Genomic DNA, 19,313 nt, shown 5'->3' with positions numbered 1-19,313 from the left:
AATCCCCATCCCCGTCCCCTTTCCATCCCATCCCATCCCATCCCATCCCATCCCATCCCATCCCATCCCATCCCAACCCATCCTCATCCCTGTCCCCATCCCCATCCTTGTCCCCGTCCCCATCCCTGTCCCCATCCCCATCCCTGTCCCTGTCCCCATCCCATCAAATCCCCATCCCTGTCCGCATCCCTGTCCCCATCCTTATCCCTGTCCCCATCCTATCAAATCCCCATCCCTGTCCCCATCCCTGTCCCCATCCCATCAAATCCCCATCCCCGTCCCCATCCCTGTCCCCATCCCCATCCCTGTCCCCATCCCCTCAAATCCCCATCCCTGTCCCCATCCCGATCCCTGTCCCCATCCCCATCCCTGTCCCCGTCCCTGTCCCCATCCCTATCCCTGTCCCCATCCCATCAAATCCCCATCCCCATCCCTGTCCCCATCCCCATCCCTGTCCCTGTCCCATCCCCTCAAATCCCCATCCCTGTCCCCATCCCCATCCCTGTCCCCATCCCCATCCCTGTCCCCATCCCTGTCCCCATCCCATCAAATCCCCATCCCCGTCCCCATCCCTGTCCCCATCCCCGTCCCCATCCCCATCCCTGTCCCCATCCCCTCAAATCCCCATCCCTGTCCCCATCCCGATCCCTGTCCCCATCCCCATCCCTGTCCCCGTCCCCATCCCTATCCCTGTCCCCATCCCATCAAATCCCCATCCCCATCCCTGTCCCCATCCCCATCCCCATCCCTGTCCCTGTCCCATCCCCTCAAATCCCCATCCCTGTCCCCATCCCCATCCCTGTCCCCGTCCCTGTCCCCATCCCCATCCCTGTCCCTGTCCCTGTCCCTGTCCCCATCCCTATCCCTGTCCCCATCCCATCAAATCCCCATCCCCATCCCTGTCCCCATCCCCTCAAATCCCCATCCCTGTCCCCATCCCCATCCCTGTCCCCATCCCTGTCCCCGTCCCCATCCCTATCCCTGTCCCCATCCCATCAAATCCCCATCCCCGTCCCCACCCTTGCTCCCATTCCCATCCCATCCCACCTCGGACCCTCCGCCGGCCTCCCCGCCTCAGCCCCCTCCGCACCCGGCTCCCGCAGACGCTGCTGTTCCCGGGCCAGCCCCCGCACCCCGCCTCCCGCTTTGCCGTCAGCCCCGCCGGCGCCATCACCATCGCCGACGTGCGACCCACCGACGCCGGCTACTACCTGTGCCAGGCCATCAGCGTGGCCGGCAGCGTCCTGGCCAAGGCGCGGCTGGAGGTGGAAGGGGGTAAGTCCGGAGCAGGAGCCGGCCCAGGTTGCCCAGAGAAGGGGTGGAGGCCCCATCCCTGGAGACATCCCAGACCAGGCTTGATGAGGATCTGAGCAATCTCGTCTAATTAACGATGTCCCTGCTCGCCGCGGAGGGGAGGGGGGTTGGACCAGGTGACCTTTAGAGGTCCCTTCCAACCCAACTCATTCTATGATTCTATGAAGTCCCGGGCCGGCAGAGAACGGGCGCATTCGGTGCACGAGTGACACCCATCCCAACACCCAGCAATTCCTGGTTTCCCCCCCCACCCCCCACCCCGTTTTCCACCGTAGCGACGGCCGAGCACCCACCGCCGGTGACGGGCCGGGGTCCCGCCAACCAGACGGTGCTGCCGGTGGGGGCCACAGCGTGGCTGCCGTGCTGGGTGGGGGGCGGTGACCCCTCGGCCAACGTGGGGTGGCTGAAGGACGGGAGCGCCCTGGTGGGTGCCCAGCCCCGCGTCAGCCTGCTGGAGAACGGCACCCTGAAGATCACCAGCCTCCGGGTGAGCCGGCCCGGAGCGGGGGCTCAGGGCACCCACCACCCCCAGGGGCATCCAGGGGTGGTGGGTGTGATGGGTGGTGGGTGCGATGGGTGGTGGGTGCGATGGGTGGCGGGTGCCAAGGGTGGTGGGTGTGATGGGTGGTGGGTGCGATGGGTGGTGGGTGCGATGGATGGTGTGTGCGATGGGTGGTGGGTGCCAAGGGTGGTGGGTGTGATGGGTGGTGGGTGCGATGGGTGGCGGGTGCCAAGGGTGGTGGGTGCGATGGATGGTGTGTGCGATGGGTGGTGGGTGCCAAGGGTGGTGGGTGCGATGGGTGGTGGGTGCGATGGGTGGTGTTTGCAAAGGGTGATGAGTACTTGGGGTGGTGGGTTCTCAGGGTGGTGGGTTCTCAGGGTGCTGGGCGTGATGGGTGTTTGCAAAGGGTGGTGGGTGCTCAGGGTGGTGGGTTCTCAGGGTGGTGGGCTTGATGGGTGTTTGCAAAGGGTGGTGAGTACTTGGGGTGGTGGGTTCTCAGGGTGGTGGGTTCTCAGGGTGGTGGGTGCTCAGGTCGTGGGTGCTCAGGCTGGTGGGTGTGATGGTGTTTGCAAAGGGTGGTGAGTACTTGAGGTGGTGGGAGCTCAGGGTGATGGGTTCTCAGGGTGGTGGGAGCTCAAGGTGACGGGTGCAATGGATGGTGGGTGCGATGGGTGGTGTTTGCAAAGGGTGGCGGGTGCGATGGGTGGTGGGTGCGATGGGTGTTTGCAAAGGGTGGTGAGTACTTGGGGTGGTGGGAGCTCAGGGTGGTGGGTTGTCAGGGTGGTGGGTGCTCAGGTCGTGGGTGCTCAGGCTGGTGGGCGTGATGGTGTTTGCAAAGGGTGGTGAGTACTTGGGGTGGTGCGTGCTCAGGGTGGTGGGTGCTCAGGGTGATGGGTTCTCAAGGTGGTGGGTGCAATGGATGGTGGGTGCGATGGGTGGTGTTTGCAAAGGGTGGTGGGCACAAGGTGTGGCGGGCAGAAAGTGTGGTGGGTGCTCAGGGTGGTGGGTGCAATGGATGGTGGGTGTGATGGGTGGTGTTTGCAAGCATGGTGAGTACTTGGGGTGGTGGGAGCTCAGGGTGATGGGTACTCAGGGTGATAGGAGCTCAGGGTGGCGGGTGCAATGGATGGTGGGTGCGATGGGTGGTGTTTGCAAAGGGTGGTGAGTACTTGGGGTGGTGGGTTCTCAGGGTGATGGGTTGTCAGGGTGGCGGGTGCGACGGGTGGTGGGTGTGATGGGTGGTGTTTGCAAAGGGTGGTGAGTACTTGGGGTGGTGGGAGCTCAGGGTGATGGGTTGTCAGGGTGGTGGGTGCGATGGGTGTTTGCAAAAGGTGGTGAGTACTTGGGGTGGTGGGCACAAGGTGTGGTGGGCACAAGGTGTGGTGGGTGCCCAGGGTGGTGAGTGCAAGGGATGGTGGGTGTCATGGGTGGTGTTTGCAAAGGGTGGTGGGTACTTGGGGTGGTGGGAGCTCAGGGTGATGCGTTCTCAGGGTGGTGGGTGTAAAGGGCAATGGGTCCCCATGGTGGTGGATGCAACAGGTGGTGGGTGCTCAGGGTGGTGGGTGCCAAGGGTCTGGATGCAATGGGCGGTGGGTGCAAAGGGCGGTGGGTGCTCAAGATGGTGGGAGCTCAGGGTTATGGGGGCAAAGCATGGTGGGTGCTCAGGGTGGTGGCTGCAGGTGGTGGCGAGTGCTCAGGTTGGTGGGTGCTCGGAGTGGTGGGTGCAAAGGGCAACGGGTGCCCAGGGTGGTGGGTGCCGAGGTGACGGGTGCTCAGGGTGATGGGGCAGGAGCTCTTGCCCTCGCAGGTGATGGACTCCGGGTACTACGAGTGTGTGGCCACCAGCTCGGCAGGCGAGACACGCTGGGGCAGCTCCCTGGAGGTGCAAGGTGGGTCACAGGGACGTCACCGCACCAGGGACACCATGGCACCGGGGCTGAAGCCACCCCAGATCTCCATACATCTCTCCACAGATGAAGGATCCAGCCTCTCCCCGCCATCCCCTGAGCCTGGCCTCCTCCCCAGGCCACCCTCCACCCCTGTGGTCACCAACATCACCAAAAGCAGCGTCACCCTGAGCTGGAAAGGGAATGAGGACAGCGGTGCCACCAGTGTCACCTCCTACATTGTGGAGGCTTTCAGGTATCACACAAGCACCCTCTCTGTCTCCAGGGGTGACGTGGGGGCCCGCTGCCACCCCACCATCGTGTCATTCCTGTCCCCCGGCAGCCAGGCAGTGGGTGGCCCGTGGCAGACGGTGGCAGCCGACGTGGAGAGTGAGACGTACACGGTGAGCGGCCTCGTCCCCGACACCGTCTACCTCTTTGTGGTGCGGGCGGTCAACGCCTACGGGCTCAGCGACCCCAGCGGCATCTCGGAGCCTGTGCGCACCCAAGGTAAGATCTGGCGGTGATGGTGGCCGCCTTGGGTGCATCCCTGCTTGGTGATGCCAATGGAGGTGCCCATGTACCCACCACCCTTGGGTGCATCTCCTCGTGACACCAATGGAGATGCCCATGCACCCACAACCCTTGAGTGCATCTTCACTTGGTGACACCAATGGAGGTGCCCATGTACCCCCCACCCTTGGGTGCACCCCACTTGGCGATGCTGATGGAGGTGCCCATGTACCCAAAACCTTTGAGTGCACCCCACTTGGTGACACCAGTGGAGTTGCCTAAGGACTAACCACCCTTGGGTGCATCTCCTCTTGTTGACACCAATGGAGATGCCCATGCACCCACCACCCTTGGGTGCATCTCCTCTTGGTGACACCAATGGAGATGCCCATGCACCCACCACCCTTGGGTGCATCTTCACTTGGTGACACCAATGGAGATGCCCATGCACCCACCACCCTTGGGTGCATCTCCTCTTGTTGACGTCAATGGAGATGCCCATGCACCCACCACCCTTGGGTGCATCTCCTCTTAGTGACACCCGTGGAGGTACCCATGTACCCCCCACCCTTGGGTGCACCCCACTTGGCGATGCTGATGGAGGTGCCCATGTACCCAAAACCTTTGAGTGCACCCCACTTGGTGACACCAGTGGAGTTGCCCAAGGACTAACCACCCTTGGGTGCATCTTCACTTGGTGACACCAATGGAGATGCCCATGCACCCACCACCCTTGGGTGCATCTCCTCTTGGTGACACCAATGGAGATGCCCATGCACCCACCACCCCTGGGTGCATCTCCTCTTGTTGACGTCAATGGAGATGCCTGTGCACCCACCACCCTTGGGTGCATCTCCTCTTGGTGACGTCAATGGAGATGCCCATGCACCCACCACCCTTGGGTGCATCTCCTCTTAGTGACACCCGTGGAGGTACCCATGTACCCAAAACCTTTGAGTGCACCCCACTTGGTGACACCAGTGGAGTTGCCCAAGGACTAACCACCCTTGGGTGCATCTTCACTTGGTGACACCAATGGAGATGCCCATGCACCCACCACCCTTGGGTGCATCTCCTCTTGGTGACGTCAATGGAGATGCCCATGCACCCACCACCCTTGGGTGCATCTCCTCTTAGTGACACCCGTGGAGGTACCCATGTACCCCCCACCCTTGGGTGCACCCCACTTGGCGATGCTGATGGAGGTGCCCGTGTACCCAAAACATTTGAGTGCACCCCACTTGGTGACACCAGTGGAGTTGCCCAAGGACCCACCACCCTTGGGTGCATCCCCACCCAATGATGCCGCTGGAGGTGCCTGTGGAACCCACCCCCCGCTCCTGTTTTCGGCAGATGCCAGCCCCCCGCAGCAAGGGCTGGACCCCGAGCAGGTGCAGCGGGAGCTGGCACAAGTGGCCGTGCACCTCCAGGAGCCCGTGGTGCTGCCGCTGGGCGCCGTCCGCCTCTCCTGGACCGTGAGTGCCGCTCCGCGTGGCCGGTACCGGGCTCCCAGCGCCGAGCATCACCCCCCACCATCCCCCCCTCCCCTTGGGTCCCCAGGTGGAGCGCCAGGCACCCTTCCTTCAGGGATACCGGGTGCTGCTGCGGCCGCCCGGCGGGCGCTGGGAGGAGGCGCGGGCGGTGCAGGCACCGGGGGAGCGGGGGGCCCTGCTCACCGACCTGCGCCGCGGCCAGGACTACGAGGTCAAGGTCCGACCCTACTTCCATCGCCTCCACGGCCCCGACAGCGCCGTGCGAGCCCTGCGCACCCCCGAGGCGGGTGAGCGCGGGGAGGGAGGGGATGGCCGGGGTCCCCCGGGGACTCCCTGGGAGGTGACACCCTACTTGCCTGTCCCCCCCCTCCACCGGCAGCCCCCAGCGCCCCGCCGCGAGCTGTCAGCGTGGCCGGTAACGGCACCAGCGTCCGCATCTCGTGGCAGCCGCCGCCGCCAGCCGAGCAGAACGGCGTCATCCGTGATTACCGGGTGAGGGCGGGCGGCAACGGGGATGTGGCAGACCCCTCTCCGTCCCCCCCGTGACACCGTGTCACGGTGTCCCCATGGGCGTCCCCGTCTTCTTCCACCCCCCCTCAGATCTGGTGCTTGGGCAACGAGAGCCGCTTCCACATCAACCAGAGCGTGGAGGGGACGGTGCTGGCGACGGTGCTGCGGGGACTGGTCCCCGGTGTCCCTTACCACGCTGAGGTCGCTGCCGCCACCGGCGCTGGCGTGGGCGCCCGCAGCGCCCCTGTCCCCATCCGCATCGGTGAGTCCCTCCTTGCCACCGCACCCGCCGGTGCGGGGGTGGCAGGGGTCCCCCCGGTGCTGGGGACGCCTCCTCGGCACCCCTGCCGGTGTGTCCCCTTCTCCATGTCCCTTGCAGCCCCCCCGGCGGAGCGGGACGCGGGGCCGGCGGGCGGGAGCAGCGTGGCCGAGCATTTGGCCGAGGTGGCCAGGCGGCCGGCCTTCATCGCCGGCGTCGGCGGCGCTTGCTGGGTCATCCTCGCCGCCTTCGCCGCTTGGCTCTACGGCCGCCGCCGCAGGAAGAAGGAGCTGAGCCACTTCACCGGTATGGAGCGGGGGGCGCGCTACACCTGGGACCCCCCCCCTCACCCCGGCACCCCTCACCCCACCCGCCGCCCCTCTCTTTGCAGCATCCTTCGCCTACGCGCCCGCCGGTAAGCCCCTAGGTGCCGTGGCGACCCGGCGCGGCCCCTCGCCACCCTCACCCCCACCTCTTTCCGCGGTCGCCTTCCCGGCTCCGGCGCGTGGCAGCCCCAGGTAACCCCCCTCGATGTCCCCCCCGCCGTCTCCCCGGGACCCCCAGCACCGCCCGCCCGCCCGCCGGCATCCCCTCACCCCGTCTCCTTGCAGGGCAGCCGCCGGTGGTGGTTACCCGTGGCTGGCAGACGCGTGGCGTGGCGGCGTGGCCGGTGCCGCCGGCTGCTTGGGGACCACCGAGAGATACTACAACGGTGAGGGGTCGTCGGGAGGATGGTTGGCTTGGATTGGGGTGGGGGGGGGATCATGGTCAACGCTGACGGTGCTGGTCGGCTTCCGCAGAGGCCGGCATCAGCCGGTACATCGCCCAGACGGAGCAGTTTGGGGCGGGGGCCGGCGAGGGGCCGGTTTACAGCACCATCGAGGCGGGCGGCGAGGAGCTGCGCACCTTCCCCCGGCCCTTCTCGCAGCACGGGACCCCTTACCCCGGGGGGGTCGCCCAGCTGATGGATGGCCCCGCTCCCCCGGCATCCCGTGGCCGGGCCGAGCACGGTAGGGCGGTGGGATGGGTTGGGGGGACGCACGGGTCCCCTCCCCGCAGCCCCACGCTGGCGTCCTTCCTCGCCGCAGGGGCCAAGAGGAAGAAGCTGGGGCAAGCGGTGAAGGCGCCGGCGGTGAGCTGGACGGAGCTGCTGCCCCCGCCGCCCTCGGCCAGCGAGCTCAGCCAGTGCGCCCAGGAGGAGGAGGAGGAGGAGGAGGAGGAGGATGAAGAGGAAGAGGCAGCTGGAGGGTGAGTGTGGGAGTCCGGGGGGGCTGGGCCACGCTGGCCCCGGCGCCGACCCTGCGGCCCCCACCCTGCAGGCCGGGGGCGGAGGAGTGGTACCCCGGTGAGCACGTCCCCTGTGCCACCGCGCCGTCCTCACCCGTCGCCTCCTCCGGCTGCTGGTCCACCGCCACGCTGACGCCGTCACCCCGCGCCGCCGAGGACATCCCTCGCCTCCGTGACTTCGATAGCCCCGGCCTGCTCCGGTAGGAAATAGGTGTCACTTGGTCCAGCTGTGCCATCGGGGTCTTGATGTCCCCATCAGGGTCCGGATGTCCATTGGGGTCTGGATGGCCCACCATGATGTGTCCCGTCGTGATCCAGCCACGTTGTCATGCCCTGACCTTGCCGTGCCATCACGGTCTTGCCGTGTCATTGGGGTTTAGATGCCTCATAGGGGTCTGGGTGTCCCATGGTGGTCCAGATGTCCCACCGTGGTCCAGATGTCACATCGCGGTCCAGACACGTTGTCACCATCCAGCCCTGCCGTGCTATCGTGGTCCAGCCATGCCATTGGAGTTTGGATGTCCCATCGGGGTCCGGATGTCCCATCGGGTTCCAGATGTCCCATCGGGGTCCGGATGTCCCATCGGGGTCCGGATGTCCCATCACAATCCAGTCATGTTGTCATGATCCGGCGCTGCTGTGCCATCGTGGTGCAGCCGTGCCATCGGGGTCCAAATGTCCCGCTGGGGTCTGGAAGTCCCACCACGGTCCAAATGTCCCTTTGCGATCCATCCGCGTTGTCACCATCCGTCCCTGCTGTCGGGTCATGCTCTGGCCCTGCTGTCGTGACCCATTGGTGACACTGTGGGCTGGCCGTGGCGTGACGTTCCGTCTGCGTTGCCGTGATGTGGCTGCGCTGTCACCAGCTGGCTGGGACGTTGCCATCCAGCTGTGCTGTTGCGGCCCAGCTCTGGATGATCCAGTGGTGCCACCGCCACCCAGCCGTGCCATCGCCATGCTGGACACGCCACCGCGACGCAGCGGTGGCGTCGGGGGCCAGCTGTAGCGCTGCAATCCAGCTGTGCGACGGCAGCCCGGCTGTGCTGCGATCCAGCTGTGCCACCACAGCCCAGCCGTGCGGCTGCAATCCGGCCGTGCTGTCATCCAGATGTGCAGGCGCAGTCTGGCTGTGCTTGCGACCCAGCTGTGGGGTTGCGACCCAGCCGCGCAGCTGCAATCCGGCCGTGCTGTCATCCAGATGTGCGGTCGCAATCCAGCTGTGGCCCTGCCACCCGGCTGCCGTGCTTTAACCCCCCCACACCGTTGCCCATCCAGCTGTGCCACCGCGACGCAGTGTCCTCCCGCTCCGGCACAGCTGGCGTCCCGCCAGCGCCACGGCTGCCGCCAAGCACCCCCCTCCCCCCCCGCCCTCCCCCCACGGCTTCACACACACCGCCCCCCCCCATCTTTGCCAGGAGACCCCCCCATGGCACCGGTACCCCCCCGCGGGCACCCAGCCCCCTGCCGAGTCCGGATGCTGACGAGGGCCACCCACCCCGAGCCCGCTGCCTTCCCAGCACAGGTGAGCCTTGGGGGGCCATTTGGGGGCGGGGGGGGCGCTCATGGGCTGGGGGGGGGACTGACGCCGCCATCGCCCCCAGGGAAAACCCGCGGGGAGACCCCAAAAAGCCGCCTGAAGCCCAAATGCAGCCGCTACCACCGGGAAAAGCAGCCGGGAGGTGAGTTGGGGCGGGGGAGGGGGGGGGAAGGGAAATGTGGGGGGCTCGGGGCGGGGGGGGGTCATGGGGGGCTAAGCCCTGTCCCTCCGCTCTCCGTCGCAGACCTGCCACCGCCGCCGCTGCCGCCGCCGGGCGAGACCCCCGGCCCCTCGCCGGAGCGGGAGGCGAGCGGGGCCGAGCGCAAGGTCACCCATCGCCCGCCCCGCGGCGGTAAGCCCCGGCCACCCGCCCTGTGCCAAAGGGGTGCGTGCGTGTGGGGGGGTGTCACCGCCGAGCCCCAACCTTGTCCCCTCCCTTGCAGACGAGGTCGTCCCCTACGGCAAACCCTCCGGCCTGCCCCGGGGTCAAGCGTCCGGCAGCTGCTCCACGACGGGCAGCGTCTCGTCCCGTGGCTCCACCAGCTCCCGCGGCCACGGCTCGGGGCGCAGCCGGACGCCGGGGGACCGCGGTGAAGGCACCGGCCACCGCCGCCGCCCGGGTCCCCCATTTCCCTGCCCGTCGCAGGAGAAGCGATGAAGAAGAGGGCAAGGTGGCAGGGCTGGGGACACGGGGCTGGGGAACGTGGGGGGGACGGGGAGGATGCTCTTTAATTTCTGAGGGGCACCGCGTAAACAGGGTTGCACAGAGCCAGCAGCCGGGGGGTGGCAGCGCGAGGGGGGGACAAGGACACCTGGGGTGGGTCAAGGACAGTCAGGATGGACAAGGATGCTTGGGAGGGATGCGGAGGGTGCTCAGGGAGGGAGGAGGACCGTGGAGACAAGGACAGTTGGGAGGGACGAGGACTCTGGGGAGGAACAAGGGTGTTCAGGAAGGATGAAGTCCCCGGGAACAAGGACAATTGGGAGGGACGAGGATGCTTGAGGAAGGATGAGGTTGCCTGAGGGAGCCAAGGACGGTCACTAGGGATGAGGACACTGGAGGGACAAGGATGCTCAGGGAGGGAGGAGGACCCTGGGGACAAGGACAATGGGGAGGGATGAGGACACTGGGGAGGGACAAGGATGCTCAGGGAGGGAGGAGGACTCTGGGGACAAGGACAATTGGGAGGGATGAGGACACTGGGGAGGGACAAGGATGCTCAGGGAGGGAGGAGGACCCTGGGGACAAGGACAATTGGGAGGGATGAGGACACTGGGGAGGGACAAGGATGCTCAGGGAGGGAGGAGGACCCTGGGGACAAGGACAATTGGGAGGGATGAGGACACTGGGGAGGGACAAGGATGCTCAGGGAGGGAGGAGGACCCTGGGGACAAGGACAATGGGGAGGGATGAGGACACTGGGGAGGGACAAGGATGCTCAGGGAGGGAGGAGGACTCTGGGGACAAGGACAATTGGGAGGGATGAGGACACTGGGGAGGGACAAGGATGGCTGGGAGGGAGGAGGACCCTGGGGACAAGGACAATTGGGAGGGATGAGGACACTGGGGAGGGACAAGGATGCTCAGGGAGGGAGGAGGACCCTGGGGACAAGGACAATGGGGAGGGATGAGGACACTGGGGAGGGACAAGGATGGCTGGGAGGGATGAGGGTGGTTGGAGGGGATGAGGACAGCTGGTGGGACGAGCATGCATGGGAGCAACAAGGACAAGGACACTGCAGAGGCATGAGTGTGCTGGGGAGGGACAAGGAACTTTGGGGGACAAGGGTGCTTGGGGGGACGAGGACACTGGGGAAGGACGAGGACGCCAAGTGGTTGGGGATCGCTGGGGGGAAGAGGACACTTGGGTAAGACGAGGTTGCTTGGGAGGGACAAGGACAGTAGGGAGGGACGAGGAGGATGGTCGCAGGGGGATGAGGATGGTGGGGAGGGATGAGGAGCCTTGGGAGGGGGTGAAGACAGTTGGGGAATGATGAGGGTGCTCAGGAGGGATGAGAACCCTGGGGATGAGGATGGATAGGAGGGATGAGGACACCTGGAGGGAGCACAAAGACATGCAGGAAGGACAAGGTGGCTTATGAGGGATGAGGACACTTGGCGGGGGGGTCAAGGCCGGTCGAGGTGGGACAAGGGTGCCGAGGAAGGATGTGGACAGTCAGGAGGAATGAGAACTGTCAGCGGGGATGAGGACAGGCAGGGGGACAATGACCCTGGGGAAAGGCAGGGACACTTGGAATGGACAACGGTGCTTGGGCGGAGCAAGGATGAGGATGGTTGGGGGATGAGGATGCTGGGGAAGGAGGAGGACACTGGGGAGGGACAAGGACACTTGGAGGGGACGAGGGCACTTGAGGAGGGTGAGGATGCTGGGGAGGGATGAGGAATCTGGGGAGGGATGGGGACACTGGGAAAGGATAAGGACACTTGGGGAGGTTGAGGATGTTGGAGAAGGAGGGACATCTGCCCACCTTGGTGCCACCCACCCTTTGTGGGTGGCTTTTGTTAGCAAAGAGCCCCTTTTTTGGGAACTTCTTAATAAAGCTGGTTTTTAGCCGAGCTGAGGGGACTCTGGCCTTGCCGCATCCTACGCCCCGGAGAACGCCACGCTTCTGTCCCTCCTGTCCCCATCTCACCACCTGCCCTGGCCCAGGGGCCACCGCTGCCCATCCCGTGGCCACCTGGAAAGAAATGGGGACATTTTCCAGCACCCCGCGATGGGTGACACCCTGGACCGCCCCCGGTGCCCATCACCCCTGCATCGGGGCGCTGCTCACCGTGCTGTGGGATGCCCACAGCCGCTTCCATCCTGGGTCTCCGCGGCACCCCCAGCGCAGTCCCCCAGTCCCAGGTGGGGATGGGGACCCCGGGCGAGAAGACCTCCTCCAAGGGTGATGGTGGTGGTGAGGGACCTACCGGGGAGAAGGCAGGAGGTGGTGGCACCACCGCCGTGTCACGATAGGGCCACCTTCCCTGAAGAGGTGACAGTGCTGGGGGTCAGAGTGGGGGTCCGGGAACCCTTCGCTCACCCCCATAGCTCCCGTCGGTGTCCTCGAGGCTGAAGCAGAGGCCATCGACGGCCACCGCCAGCGCCCGGGCGAAGCTGGCGTCCAGGAGGAAGGAGCCATCGCAGGAGCTCACCAGGCTGCAGCGGGCGCTGGTGAAGTTGTCCTCTGAGACAGAGCCCCAGCCGTTCAGCAGCGACCCCCCCGGTGAGCCCCTCGTCACTGGCTGCTCTTCCTCCTCCTCCTCTTCCTCCTCCTCCTCCTCACCCAGCTCGGAGGCTGGTGGCCCGTAGATGTAGCCGTAGGTGTGCGGCGGCGAGAAGGACCGGGGCATGGCCGGCACTGGGGCGCTGTGGGGGACATGGCAGGGACGCCGCTGGCACCAGGGGATGCTGCCACCATGGTGGTGTCCCAGGGGGGTGGAGTGTACCTGGGGCAGATGGTGTCCTGGTCCATCTCCAGGTCCTCGGCCACTCGTTGAGGCGTCAAGACCCCATCGCTGAGCACCGGTGAGAGGCGGCCAGGGCGTGGGGACCTGTCCCTGGGGTGCCTGGTGGCAAGGGATGTGTCATTGGGGTACCTGGTGGCCAGGAACATGTCCCTTGGGTGCCTGGTCACCAGTGATGGGTCCCTGCGATGCCTGGTGACCAGGGACATATCCTTGGGGTACCTGCTGCCCAGGAAAGCGTCCCTGCGGTGACCAGGGGCTGGAGACTTCTCATCGGGGCGTCTGGTGTCCGGGGATGTGTCCCTTGGGTGCCTGGTGTCTGGGGATGTGTCCTTGGGGTGCATGGTGACCGGTGACATGTCCTCAGGGTACCTGCTGGAGACAGGAACATGTCCCTTGGGTGCCTGGTCACCAGCGATGGGTCCCTGGGGTGCCTGGTGACCAGGGACATGGCCTTGCGGTACCTGGTGGAGAGAAACTTGTCCTCGCGGTGTGCAGTGCCTGGAGACTTCTCCTTGGGGACCTTGGTGACTGGGGACTTGTCCCTCGGGTGTCCGTTGGCTGAGGACGTGTCCTCGGGCTGCCTGGTGGCTGGTGACATGTCCCACTGGCGCTTGGTCACTGGTGATGGGTCCCTAGGGTGCCTGGTGGCTGGGGACATGTCCTTGGGGTACCTGCTCCCCAGGAACGTGTCCCTGTGGTGCCCGGGGACTGGCGACATCTCCTCGGGGTGCCTGGTGACGGGGGACATGTCCCTGGGGCACCTGGTGACCGGGGATGTGTCCTCAGGATGCCTGGTGACTGAGATTGTGTCCCTCTGGTGCCTGGTGGCTGGCGATGGCTCCCTGGGCTGCCTGGTGGCTGGGCACGTGTCCTCATGGCATCTGGTGACTGGGGACTTGACCCTGGGGTGCCTGGTGACTGGTGACACATCCTTGGGGCGCCTGGTGGCCAGGAACATGTCCTTGGGGTTCTCAGTGACCAGGGACATGTCCCTGGGGTGTCTGGCGGCTGGTGTGGGGCTCTCAGTGACCGAGGATGTGTCCCTGGGGCGCCGGGTGGCTGGAGACATGTCCCTAGGAATCCCAGCGACCGTGGTGCCCATGTCCTTGGGGCGTCTCGTGGCCGGGGACATGTCCCTGGGGATCTCAGCGAGCGAGGACACGTCCTTGGGGCGCCTGGTGACTGGGGAGGCGTCCCTGGGGGTCCCAGTGACTTGGGACACGTCCTTGGGGCGCCTGGTGTTGGGGGACGTGTCCCTGGGACGTGCAGTGGCCGGGGACCTGCAGGTGGAAAGGACGCGGTGGCATTTGCGGCATAGGAGTCAGGGTGGGGGGCACCCGTCTGCCTCCCCAGGGTGGGGGACACCCAGACTCACCGCGTCACCGGTGGGTGCCAGGCGTGGGGTGGCCTCGGGGGTGTCACCGGTAAGCCGGTGACGCCGGCGGCCAGTGAGGCGCTGCCCCGACGTGGTTTGGGGGAGCTGAAGACCGGCAGCTGCCACGGGTCCCCTCCGGCCGCCGCGGCGGTGGCGGCGTCACCGTCGTGTCCCCTTTGCCGAGGCCACCCAGCTGCCAGCCCAAAATCCGTCCCCCACTCGCTCCCGGGGACGTGGCCGGGGCCACCGGCGAGCAGCGGGGTGCTGTGCACTTGGTGCAGCTCTGCACGGGACAGGCAACACGCAGCCATGAGCCACCCCCCCGGTGTCCCCCCCCCCGTGTCCCCGTGTCCCCCGCCCCATACCCACCTCTCTTGCGGACGCGCTCCCAGGGTGCGGGGTTGGGGGTGCTGGGCGAGGTGCGCACCCCAGGGTGCCCCCCGACGTAGCACCCTGCGTCCCCAAGGGGCGGCTGGTGGCCCCCGTGGAGGCTGCTGTGGTTGGGGGGCGTGGGGGGGCCGAGGCTCGAGGGGTCCAAGGACAGGGCTGGGGGGGCGAGAGCGGTCAGGGCACCCATGGGTGCTGAGCTGGGTGTCTCTTGTCCCCTCCGTCCTCCGCTCCGTCTGTCCCCAGGTCCCTGCTGCCCGCGGAGCGGGTCCCATGGCAACGGGGGGCGCCCAGTTGGGGGTCCCATGGCATCGAGGGGGGTCCCAGGCATAGGGTGGGGGTCTTGGGCACCCTTCGCTGGTCTCACAGCACCCGGCGAGGGTCCTAGGCAGTGGGTGAGGGGTCCCATGGAACAGGATGGGGGTCCCACGGCGCTGGGTGGGGGTCCCAGCCCCATGGGGCTCACTGGAGGGGTGGGGGTCCGACACCGCTGGGTGGAGGTCCCAACCTGGGGCTCAAGGAAGGGGTGGGGGTCCCACGGCTCTGGGTGGGGGTCCCAGCCCCATGGGGCTCAATGAAGGGGTGGGGGTCCCACGGCACTGGGTGGGGGTCCCAGCCCCATGGGGCTCACTGGAGGGGTGGGGGTCCCACGGCACTGGGTGGGGGTCCCAGCCCCATGGGGCTCACTGGAGGGGTGGGGGTCCCATGGCGCTGGGTGGGGGTCCCAGCCCCATGGGGCTCACTGGAGGGGTGGGGGTCCCACGGCGCTGGGTGGGGGTCCCAGCCCCATGGGGCTCACTGGAGGGGTGGGGGTCCCACACCGCTGGGTGGAGGTCCCAACCCGGGGCTCAAGGAAGGGGTGGGGGTCCCACGGCTCTGGGTGGGGGTCCCAGCCCCACGGGGCTCACTGGAGGGGTGGGGGTCCCTGCCGTCGCTGCCCAGGAGCCGGCTGCTGAGGCTGCTGCTGCTGCTGAGGTTGGGGGGGGCACAGCCAGGTTTCCAGGGGCCACCGAGCCACGGCGAGTCACCGGCCGCCAGCCTGCGGGGCGAGGGGTGCCACCAGGTCACCCCCGTCCCCACCCTGCCGAGGACACCCCACCCCACGGCCCACCCCCCCCCTCACCTGTGGCGAGCCGCGGCGTCCTGGCTGGCGCGGCGCTGGCAGAGGAGGAGGAGGAGGGCGAGCAAGGCCAGCCAGAGCAGCGAGCCGGCGGCTGCGATGACGGCGGGCTGCCGCAGCACCTGCACCACCCTGGTGCTCCCCGCTGTCAGCCCTGCGAGGGTCCCACCGGTGTCACCCCTATGCCACCCCCTCCACACCCCCCACCCCTGCACCCCGTCTTGCTCCCTGTCCCCTACCCAGGATGCTGCAGGTGACATTGCTGGGGACCCCCAGCCCCGCGCCGTTGAAAGCTGCCACCTGGACGCAGAATTCGGCCCCAGGGCTCGGGAGGAGGGTTTCCAGGTGGTGGGTGCCTCCGTCCACTGTCCTGTTGGTGGGGCGTTGCCACCCCTCCCCCATTGACCAGACCTGGCAGGCACCAAGGGTATGAGCCCCTTTAGATGAAGGCCCTTGGTGGATCCCCATGATGGATCCCAACAGGATTGACCCCCTTGGATGAGCCTCTTTTCATGTACCCCCTTGGGTGCACCCCCCCCTTAGATGGATCCCCTTGATGGACCCTTTTGCATGGATGCCCATGGAGGAACGCCCCTTGAATGGACCCCCTTGGGTGGGCCCCATTAGATGAATCCACTTGGTGGACCCCCATTGATGGATCCCTCTTGGACAGACCCCTTGGAGGACCCCTTAGATGAATCCCCTAGGCTGAACCCCCTTGGATGGTCCCCCTTGGGTTAGATCTGCTTGGATGACCCCCTTCCTTAGAGTTACCCCTTGGATGTATCTCCTTGGATGGATCCCCCCTTAGATGGGTCTCCTGGGATGGACCTCCACCTTGGTTGGCCCCCTTGACCAAACCTCCTTATCAAGATCCCTCTTGGATGGACCCCTTGGACTGGCACTCCTTGGATGGCCACCCTTGGATAGGCCCCCGCCTTTGATAGGCTCCTTTCTTGGATGGATCCCCCTTAGACAGGCGCCTTGGATGGACCCTCTTTGGCCAGAAGCCCCCAGGCCCCTCCCTGCCCCGTCACCCCAAACCTTGTAGCCCCGGATGATGCCGTTGTGGGCCTCAGGAGGAGGTGGCTCCCAGCTCACGACCACGGTGCCGTTCCCCGTCTCAGCCTGGCCCACAGTGATGTGCTGGGGCGCCGCGCTTGGCACTGCCGGGACAGCGGTGCTGAGGCCCCCTGGGACCCCCAACTGACCCCCTCATCCTCCACCTGGGCATCCCTGGTGGCACCTCACACCCAACGCACCTTCCTCGGGTATCCAGAGGTGCCTGCTGTTGCTGTCCAAGCCCTGGGTCCCTCCAGCGTAAGGTCGGACCTTGAACTCATACTTGTAGCCCCTGCGGAGCGCGGGGATGACGGTGCTGAGGTCCCTGCCCGCGTCGTGCTGGACCCAGGCGGTGGTGGCAGGGAGCAGGCAGCGGTACAGCACCACGTAGCCCTCCGGCGCCGGTGCCGGCGTCAGCACCTGGAGGGGACGGGAAGGGTTACCAGGCATGGTGGGACACGGATGGAACATGGGGATGGAGCTCCAGCCTCATCCCTGTGTCCCATCCCAGCCCTCTGGCGGGGACATCCTGACATCACACCAACCCGCCAGCGGAGCCGGACGGCGGCGGCGGCAGGCAGCGCGGTGCCGTTGTCCAGGTGCAGCCGCATGGCCAGCAGGTCCCGGGGCGCGGCCTCCCGCCGGCCCGTTGGCAGGCGGTCTGCGGGGCAGAGGGAAGGTAACAGCGGCACCAGGCAGGAGCAAGGTCCCTCAGCACCCGCCCCAGATACCTGTGCCTGGAGACCCTGGGGTGTCCTTGGAAGGACCCACTCAGATGTACCCTTTGGATGGACACCTCTTGGACAGACCCCCTCAGACAGACACCCTTTGATGAATCTGTCTTGGATGGACACCTCTTGGATGGACCTTCTTTGATGGACCCCATGATAGACTCCCATTGATATGTCCCCCTTAGACGGACCCTTTGGATGGATACCTCTTGCTGGATCCTCTTTTAATTGAACCCCCACCTTGGACACACCCCCATAAAGAGATCCCCTTGGAGGAACCTGCTTGGATGGATCCCCTTTAGATGGACTCTCTTGAATAGATCCCCTTGGATGGACCCCCACCTGGATGCATCCCCTTACACGGACATGCTTGGATGGGCCCCTTGGATGGATACTGTTGGATGGATGCCTTTAGATGGACCTCCTGAGACGGACACCCTTCAGAAGTAGCCCCTCTGATGGACCCTCCTTGAATGGACTCCCTTAGATGAGTCAGTTGGATGGACCCTGTTTTGATGGACCCTCTTGGATAGACCTTCTTGGATAGATATCCTTGGATGGATCCCCCTTGGACAGACTCCCCATGGACGACCTCCTTGACTGGACCTCCCTTGGCTGGACCCCCCTTGGCTGGACCCCTCCTTGGACAGACTCCCCTTGGACGAACCCCATTAGATGGCCCCCGTTAGATGGCTCCCTTTGCATGGACCTCCCCCCACAAGATGACCCTGGGTCCCCGTGGCGGTGGAGGCCACAGAGGTCCCACGCTGACCCTCCACGCGGAGGCGGGCGGTGGCGGCGGCGGTGCCCAGCTGGCTCTGTGCCGTACACACGTAGGCGCCGGCGTCGGTGGCCGTCACGGCGTAGAGGCGCAACGTGTTCTCCCGGTCCACCTCGTGCCTGCGGGTCACCAGGTCTCCATCAGCCCCCTCACCACCCCACCCTGGGGGATGGGACACCTCCACCCTGCCACCACCTACCTGCCCCAGGGCAGGTCCCCGCGTTCCTTGTGCCACTGCACCCGCGGCGCTGGGTCACCTTGGGCGCCGCAGCCCAGCTCCACGGTGCTGCCGGCCACCGCCACGGCGTCGCTCGGGCGCCGCACGATGGTCGGCTTCTCTGCGGGGGACATTGAGGGACGTGGCACCAGCACCGGGTGTGACATGTCCCCCACCCGTGGGACACCCGGGGCTTACCCAGGACGGAGACGCGGGCGCCCCGGCTCTCCCTCTCGCCCGCCGCGTTGGCCGCCACGCAGACGTAGATCCCGGAATCGCCGCGCCGCGCCGGTGCCACCCGCAGCTTCCCGTTGGTGACCAAGTACCGGTCACCCGTCAAGTCCAAGGTCACCCCGTCCTTCTTCCAGGTGACGCGGGGTTCGGGGTGCCCCGAGGGGGGGACGCAATCCAGTTCCAACGCTTGCCCCGCCGTGGCCACCAAATCACCCGGCTGCAGGCGGAAATTGTCCCGCAGCGCTGCGGTGGGGAGGGGACGCCATGGGTGGGGGGAGGACAGGATTTTTTGGGGTCCCCCCCCCCCACCCACCCACACCATCCCCACGGGGTGTCCTTACCAGCTGCGGTTTGGGGGGCCGGGGCTGCGCCGGGGGGGTGGCAGCCTGTGGGGTGACATGGAGGACGGTGGGTGCACCGAGAGCGCACGGTCTCAGCCCCGGTGGGTGGCGGGGGGCAGCGGGGGGGGGCGGAATTAAGGGTATTTTTCTCCCCCCCCCTCCCCGGGGGCCGCACTCACCTCCCCGGCGCAGCGCGGCGAGGCAGAGCCCCAGTCCCAACGCCGTCGCCCAGCCGCCCGCCATGCCGGCCCCGGCCAACCTTCCCGCTTCCTCCCCAAATCCCGGTCCC

General features: G+C 66.4%; 2 protein-coding genes across 7 annotated transcripts in view; one reads left to right on the top strand and one right to left on the bottom strand.

Annotated features, from left to right (window-relative positions):
- ROBO3 (roundabout guidance receptor 3) overlaps nucleotides 1-9,959 on the top strand; it is a 20,808-nt gene extending 10,849 nt beyond the window's left edge. The window contains exons 8-25 of the mRNA XM_074561259.1: nucleotides 1,104-1,275; nucleotides 1,590-1,801; nucleotides 3,624-3,705; nucleotides 3,790-3,958; nucleotides 4,046-4,212; nucleotides 5,569-5,690; nucleotides 5,776-5,995; nucleotides 6,088-6,200; nucleotides 6,309-6,783; nucleotides 6,869-6,995; nucleotides 7,089-7,189; nucleotides 7,278-7,487; nucleotides 7,566-7,725; nucleotides 7,797-7,964; nucleotides 9,180-9,286; nucleotides 9,366-9,443; nucleotides 9,546-9,653; nucleotides 9,745-9,959. Coding sequence (XP_074417360.1) covers nucleotides 1,104-1,275; nucleotides 1,590-1,801; nucleotides 3,624-3,705; nucleotides 3,790-3,958; nucleotides 4,046-4,212; nucleotides 5,569-5,690; nucleotides 5,776-5,995; nucleotides 6,088-6,200; nucleotides 6,309-6,783; nucleotides 6,869-6,995; nucleotides 7,089-7,189; nucleotides 7,278-7,487; nucleotides 7,566-7,725; nucleotides 7,797-7,964; nucleotides 9,180-9,286; nucleotides 9,366-9,443; nucleotides 9,546-9,653; nucleotides 9,745-9,959 — 3,006 coding nt within the window. The remainder of the gene's footprint in view (nucleotides 1-1,103; nucleotides 1,276-1,589; nucleotides 1,802-3,623; nucleotides 3,706-3,789; nucleotides 3,959-4,045; nucleotides 4,213-5,568; nucleotides 5,691-5,775; nucleotides 5,996-6,087; nucleotides 6,201-6,308; nucleotides 6,784-6,868; nucleotides 6,996-7,088; nucleotides 7,190-7,277; nucleotides 7,488-7,565; nucleotides 7,726-7,796; nucleotides 7,965-9,179; nucleotides 9,287-9,365; nucleotides 9,444-9,545; nucleotides 9,654-9,744) is intronic.
- Nucleotides 9,534-19,313, bottom strand: ROBO4 (roundabout guidance receptor 4). 6 transcript variants are annotated; one of them, XM_074561257.1, is made up of 19 exons: nucleotides 19,204-19,313; nucleotides 19,025-19,069; nucleotides 18,648-18,926; nucleotides 18,432-18,570; nucleotides 18,224-18,351; nucleotides 17,266-17,381; nucleotides 16,921-17,140; nucleotides 16,703-16,851; nucleotides 15,898-16,069; nucleotides 15,662-15,812; nucleotides 15,447-15,577; nucleotides 14,521-14,697; nucleotides 14,152-14,434; nucleotides 13,238-14,056; nucleotides 12,996-13,148; nucleotides 12,756-12,905; nucleotides 12,350-12,675; nucleotides 12,098-12,232; nucleotides 9,534-12,001 (listed from the first exon to the last, which is right to left on the bottom strand). In XM_074561257.1, exons 1-19 carry the CDS (start codon nucleotides 19,265-19,267, stop codon nucleotides 11,856-11,858), a joined length of 3,783 nt encoding a protein of 1,260 aa, XP_074417358.1. In that variant the 5' UTR covers nucleotides 19,268-19,313; the 3' UTR covers nucleotides 9,534-11,855. The 6 variants fall into 6 exon arrangements, with proteins under 6 accessions (XP_074417358.1, XP_074417359.1, XP_074417354.1 ...); XM_074561258.1 differs by having other exon boundaries at nucleotides 12,756-12,875; XM_074561253.1 differs by having other exon boundaries at nucleotides 12,756-13,148.

This window comes from Larus michahellis, chromosome 17, assembly GCF_964199755.1.
Source record: "Larus michahellis chromosome 17, bLarMic1.1, whole genome shotgun sequence".
Classification (NCBI taxonomy): domain Eukaryota; kingdom Metazoa; phylum Chordata; class Aves; order Charadriiformes; family Laridae; genus Larus; species Larus michahellis.
Note: the sequence above shows the minus strand (reverse complement) of the source record. Positions and strands in the feature narration are given on the sequence as shown.